This window comes from Lathyrus oleraceus, chromosome 6 (genome assembly GCF_024323335.1).
Source record: "Lathyrus oleraceus cultivar Zhongwan6 chromosome 6, CAAS_Psat_ZW6_1.0, whole genome shotgun sequence".
Lineage (NCBI taxonomy): Eukaryota > Viridiplantae > Streptophyta > Magnoliopsida > Fabales > Fabaceae > Lathyrus > Lathyrus oleraceus.
Genome location: NC_066584.1, coordinates 307,163,166 through 307,170,287, shown reverse-complemented (window position 1 = coordinate 307,170,287; position 7,122 = coordinate 307,163,166). Strand labels below are relative to the sequence as shown.

The 7,122-nt window shown below is 32.7% G+C and overlaps 1 protein-coding gene across 1 annotated transcript; it reads left to right on the top strand.

Moving 5' to 3' along the window:
- Nucleotides 1–889: 889 nt before the first annotated feature.
- On the top strand, nt 890–4,142 carry LOC127091817 (uncharacterized). The gene is made up of 3 exons (XM_051030526.1): nt 890–1,443; nt 1,715–3,430; nt 3,579–4,142. The coding sequence occupies exons 2-3, from the start codon at nt 1,778–1,780 to the stop codon at nt 3,747–3,749; spliced, it is 1,824 nt and encodes a 607-aa protein (XP_050886483.1). The 5' UTR covers nt 890–1,443; nt 1,715–1,777; the 3' UTR covers nt 3,750–4,142.
- Nucleotides 4,143–7,122: the final 2,980 nt, after the last annotated feature.

Sequence of the window (7,122 nt, the reverse complement as noted above, 5' to 3'; positions counted from 1 at the left end):
TATAAGTATATTTATTTTTATTTTAATTTCAATAATTTATAAAATAAAGTAAAACAATTAAATGAAATAATTAAAAAAAATGAAATTTAAATAAAAATTAAAATGGATATAATTAGAATATAAATTGACTACAACAAAATTATATTTTACCTTATATGTTATAGATATTTATTTAATATATTAGTATTTAAATTTAATACTTTTATCATTTATAACAATAAATTAATCTATATTTTGACTATAAAATCAATAAAAAGTTACAAAAAAAAAAGTGCTGGTTATGGTAAACTCATCAACCATTTTATTTGTGAGTTTTTATCTTTAGTATTTTATTACTAACAAAGGTTATTAATAAAGTGTCCCGATACATCTAGAATGATTTAAAGATTAAAATTATACGAGTTATAGTTTCGATAAATTATTTAGAAAGTAATATTCAATTTAATTAAATATTAAATTGATTTCCTTTTCAATTTCAATTGAACAAATTTAGTATAACTTATAATATATACTAAAAATAATATTATTAAATAACATTAACTTTTATCATAGTTTTGAAATACATGAATATGTTTAAAAAAGAATAAATTAATAAAAAATATTAAAAATCAACAAATAATAAAACAAAATGCAGTTTTATTATAAGAAAAAAATTGAAATTAATCCAAACAGTTCCCATATAAAATAATTCCAAAAACACTTAATTTTCTTAATTGAGTTATAATTTTAACATAGAATATTTTTTACTATTTTCTTAAATAAAGAAAAAAAGAAAAATGGAAATTGTAGGTGAGGTGAGCATCAATCTGGAAGTAGGGGCACCACCACCTTTGGCTTTAGTGGAGTCACATTTCCACATTACACATTCTTATCGTGCGCACCAGCTCATTGTTTTATGACTTTCTCTGAATTTCTATTTCTCTTTCTATGCGGGAATCGTTAGGGTACACTCTTCTTGGCCCCCTAAAACAACAACGTACCGGGTCCCACATCGCCCTCCCTATTCTCTCTTCATCTATCAAACACAAACACCTTCTTCTCTCTTCATTCTTCCACCGTTCTTTTCGTTAATTTTCCTTTTTATCAATTTTCTCTCTAACTAATACTACTACTAATACAGTTACATCCTTTAATTGAAAAATATTATTATTACAAAAATAAAACTCTAGTATTTTGGAACTTAGTAGTACTAGTATTCTATTCTAGTAGTATTCATTCCTAGCTAGCGGTGTTTATTCTACTTGTTTGCTCCTCAATCTGCTCATTCTTGTTTTTTTTCTTCTTTTTTCCCTTTCACCATTTCTGTTTCTTTCCTCTGTTTTTGAGGTATTGAACTGTTCTTGTGTGGAAGAAAACATCAAATTCTTCTCTTCATCTTGTTGCTGAGAGATTGTTGAGCTTCTCTTGTCTTTCCCCAGATCCAACTCCAGCTTAATTAATCAGGTAATTAAAAAGTGCATATTCTTTTTTTATTATTAATTTATTATTATTATTATTACTTTTCTGTTTTGTTTTTTTTCTTTCTTTATTGATTTTGTTTAATATAGTTTATTGAAGAACTTTCCGGCCTTTCGTTTGTTTCGTTGATTTTATGTTATTACAACATGGTTGACTTTGTCTTATGTGATTAACGTTGTAAAATATGTGATTATTGAACCTTGTTTGTTCTTTTCTTAATCCTCTCATATTTTGAGTACAATTATTTTTTTTGTAGGGCAATGAGTTTGAGAGAAGGTTGTAAATTGTAATCATTAATCTTGAACAGTAGAGGTAGAAGATGGAAAATGTAAGTTTATGGATTCAAAAAGAGGATTTGTGCGGTGGTAGAGATGAGTTATCAGAGGAATTAGATTCTTCAAAATCACGTTTGAGTAAGTTGATTAAAAGGTCAAATTCTCATTCATCAGTATCTGTAAATGCTATTCAATCACAAATTAGTAAAGTTTTCTTCAATGGTTTATTTTTTCGACACGGGAATGGACTTGATAATAGGATTCCAAAGCATATGGTAAGTGTCGACGAGAAATATCTTCGTCGTTGTCTTGAATTGGTACATAACTCTGCATTAAAAGCGGCTCAATGGAACAACATACCGATGAGCTTAAGAGTGGCAAACATCGGGAGTATATCAAAATGTTTAAATTCGGATAAATCCATTCGTGGAAATTTTGTTTTTGATTGTCCTGTTGCGACTGAGATCGGGGGAGTTGTTATGAATACTGATACTGGAGAAGAGTGGGGTTTAGGATCAGTAATGGAGAGCAAGAGTATGATAAATATATTGAATAGTGCTTTGCTTCGGAAATTCGGTGATTCGGAAAGAAATGAGAATTTGAACAGGATGAATTTTTCTGATGCAAAAGGATTGATATGCTACAATTTTATCGACTCTTCTAGCAGTTTAAGCGTCTCTTCATCGTATAACCTTGATAACGAAACAACACCGTTTGCACAAAAGTATGGATCCATTCCTTTTCATAAAAGACTTGCTTCCACTTCTAGCGCAACCTCTACTTGTTCTGATTGGATGTCATCGACTTCTACTTTATCTCAGGGAATGATTCAATGTTCGTGGAAACAAGGGATTCCTCGTTTTATTTTTTCCGCAGATGATCAGAAAGAGGTCTATGTAGCGAATTTGAGGAAGGTAATAGACTCGACCGATCATAAGGCTTTGGACTATGTGTATCAGTTTCACTTAAACAAGGGTGGTCGAAAGGGTCGTGAAATTGCTGACGAGGATTTGCCGCTTGTTGGGAAGATGAATGTATCGACAAGTTTCACTCTTTGTCCGAATAATAATTGTAGAGTAATGGAGACAGAGTTCACGTTATTCCAGAACATTGAAGTTTATGATAACGCGTTCGAGTATTCTCATCCAGTGAAGAACAAGGGGCTAAAGAAAAAGGTGTCAAAAGTTTTCAGAACTAATCCATCATCAAAACACAGAACACTCTCCAAGTTCATCGGATCAGGTGGCGTATCAGAGACTTGTCTGTGGGATCCGTATACTCACGGTGGAATCAATTTATTAGAGACTAATGTTCCTCCAAATTTTGAAATGGCTTCGATTGTTGTAAAAGACCACCTTCCTTGTAATAAACCAATAGGTGGTTGGGGCTTAAAATTTCTCGACAAATCAGGTGCAAATAAAACCGCGTCACCGTCTGAAAGTTGTAGTCAAAATAATGATGACTGCTCATCTAGTATGAGCATTCTGGTTCCAGCAGGCCTTCATGGTGGTCCTAGAACCAGAAATGGCGGCCCGTCTAGTTTGATAGATAGATGGAGATCCGGCGGTCACTGCGACTGCGGTGGTTGGGATGAAGGATGTCCATTGACAGTACTTCAGAAAAAGTCTAGCAAAGTGGAGGTTCTGTCTCACGTAGATACCAAAGGCGAGTGTGTGTCAGTTGATTTAGTTACTCAGGTTTGTTTATATCCAAAATTCTATTACCCTTCTTTCTCTATTACCTTTAAATAATGTTATTAATCTAGTGTTATCCTTGGATGTTGGATCATTAGTTTAAGCCAATGTTATTGCTATATTCTTGACCATACCCTTGTTCCATTTTCAGGGTTCGAACGATATTAGTCCAGCCTTAAGGATGGTAAATGTTCATGACGGTCTGTATTATATTCATTTCCATACACCTCTTTCTGCACTACAGGCTTTCTCCATTTCTGTGGCTATAATTCATATGCAGAGTCCTACTCTTCGGCCAAAAAGTGTGCAGGAACTGTCATAATACAAGTAAAACACAGTTTATTTACAGCCATAATGCTCTTTCTGTATTATAAATACAACTCAGAGAGAAGATTCTGGTTTTTATATGTCATTCAGGTTTTGTTCCTATGTTTCATAGAGGCGGATGTTATCTTATTTAGGAAATCTATAGACAAGATCATGTGACCATCTTTTTCCTCATTCTTTTTAGTTGAAGAGGATAGAATGTACAAGGGTTTACTGGAGATAGTTTGCTAAATTGTAGCGATGAGATTGTGTTTATCATATTTATATTTGTTGGTGAGAAGTGGAATTTATTTAACACCTAATTATTCTATGGTTAGTTGTATGCAGATGATTTTGTATGTACTATATATTCAAACTTAAGTTTTGAACTGGAATGCCGATTCGCGTCGCTTTCATTTTGTTCATTTTAAGACCGACGACTTCATGCACATTTTATCTTTGTTTTACGGCTTTTCTTTTCCAGAAACTTATCTTTTGATAGGATTTATCATGAAGAATTCACTTCAGGCATATCACTATCAGGAAGGTACATGCTTGACATTTTCTACAGAATATGATTAGGTTTAATGTTGTTAATGTTATCTGATTTCTACTTTTTAGCAGGTGGTGACAAAATGTGATATTTATTCTAATCAGCAACAATATCCACACAGGGTATAGCTTTAGAATAAACTATAATACCATATTAGATTTATAAATTTGTTGTTAAAGTGTGTTTACAATCAAGATCACAATTGTTCCATGTTTAAGATTTACAAGGAATGTAATAAAACAGTAGTTAAATACATTAAGTACAATTAATACTAATAGAAGACAACCCAGGTATAGAATTGAAACCAATTCAAGTATTGATATAAACAAAATGATTCAAGACCGATGAGTTGTCACTCTATATAAATCATGAGTAATACACTTCCTCACATCTAATACTGTGTGAATATAAAGATGGTCCGAATTATTTACACGTGGGACTTGGTTTTTCTAATACATCTCTTTGCGTCCAACATTTTTATTTTATTTGGTGTGCATGTATAAATGGTGTTTTTCCAATACACCTCTTTATGCTCAACATAAAATTTGGGTTTTTCTTTAATCCATTATATGAAATCGAAATATATTTTATATAGTAACAAATTTGTCATGTTTAATATTTTTTTGTCTATGTTTGCGACTTTGAAGGAAATAAGAATAGAGAGCTTTGTATTATTATTATTTATTTTAAAATTAATTAATATTGATATAAAATTGTGTGATTAATCAACAACTTTATAATTTTATTAATCAAATTTTTATATTATATTAACCAACTTTAATGACAGCTCAAAATTATTTTGGACAATTGAACGTTTATTAACCAACTTCATAATTTTATTAATCAACTTTTTATTTTTTATTAACCAACTTTGATGTACTAGTAAAATTATTTTTAATATCTGGATGTGTTTTAATCAACTTCATCAGTTTATTAACCAACTTTTTACATTTCATTAATCAATTTTATTTCACTATTTTAAAGGCATTGTTCACAGTTACTGTTCACGCATTGTTCATAATTTTTTTAATTAAAAAAAAACACTGTTCACCGTATAAATACGGTGAGCAGTGTATACGGTGTATGTATTTAGTGTAAAAAGTGGTGTGTGAATAGCATAATTGTATATTTATTGGCCAATACCGCACCAAATTAGACCTCCATCCAATTTTTTTATTAAGATCATTGTAAATAAACTTTTTACAACATAATGTCAAAGACGAATCAACCATTTCTTATGGGGATTTATTAATGTACCATATATGTTTCTTAACCATCATGTTAAAATACATAAATGTCTCAAGATTTCGGAGATGCATCTTCGGGCGCACCAAATTTTAATTAAACGTTAAAATATTTTGGAGATACATCTTGTTGAGAATATATTAAGTGTAAGTAGTGCGGTACAAGAGTTTGTGGAAGTAAGAAGAGTTTCCACTTGAGGGAAAATATTGTGGAGTCACACTTGAGGGAGAGTGTTGAGAATGTAGCAAGTGTGAGTAGTGTGAGTTGTGTGAATATGTGTTGTGTCTCTCAAAAATATGTTGCTCTAAAAAAAGAAGTCCCACAATGTTCAATGCTCCATAGTAAAAGTTTTCTCCAACAAATGGTATCGTGAGCCTTTGGTTCGAGAAAGGACCAACTTACTTGTATCGAAAGTCAACGTCAGTGCGGTGAATAAGAAACGTTCTGTTGAAGAGTGTCAACGACGTCAATGTGGTGAATAAGAAACGTTATATGTGGTACAAGAGTTTGTGAAAGTAAGAAGAGCTTTCACTTGAGGGGGAACATTGTTGACTCACACATAAGGGGGAGTGTTGAGAATGTATCAAGTGTGAGTAGTGTGATTAATAGTCCCACATTGGTTGGAAATATGGAGGCTTTAACATTTATAAGTGAGAGAACCCACCCACCTATCACCTTAAGGTTTTAGGTGAATATGTGGTGTCTCTCTCAAAAAGGTCTTTTACAAATTTATTATACCGGAGATGCATCTCCTATTATTTTACGGAGATGTATCTCTATAACGTATCAGAACTAGGTGGATTTTCTAGAGCAACATGCACCATGTACGAATGTGACACCCTGAAGAACCATTTAATATATCCTTCAACGTAGCTCTAGTCTCTCACGATTATGATATTCCGTGCCTCCTCCGTACCAGATGACTCTTACAATCATCAAACATGTCATTTATTTGTCTAAGTGTCAAAGCAGGAGGAACAAAGACAACATGGTGTCCGGGAATGACTTGAGTGTAGTCAAACTGCCGCATGACGCGCTTAGGCAGATGAGGAGTAGTGAGTCGTGATCCACAGGCCAACCATCTAGAGTATAACACTATCTCGTCAAACGGCCGCGTCTGACGGTGATCAACATAGTTGTTGAAGTGCATGTCCTTGACAAAATCAAGATACACTCTAAAAGGCTCGATCGCCTAGTTCCTTTTAAGCGGGGAAAATAAAAAAACTTGGCCTCCATTATGGTAGATTTCCTGCCATATTAGAAGAATATACCAATGTGAGTTGGATATCAAGTGCCGATTATCATAAATCTGTATTTGGATGGATATTTACACTAGTCGGGGGTGAAATTTCTTGGAAGAGCAGGAAACAAATGTGGATCACTCTCTCAACCATAAAATCAGAGTTTGAGGCTCTTGCTTTCGTTGATGAAGAAGCTGAATGGTTGATGGACCTTCTATTGGAAGTTCCATTGGCTAAAGAAAATGTTTCAAAAGTGTTGATACAATGCGGTAGTCAAGCCATTTTAGCTAGAGCATACAAAAAAATTGTATGACAGAAAATTTAGGCAAGTAGGACCTAGACATTCTTTC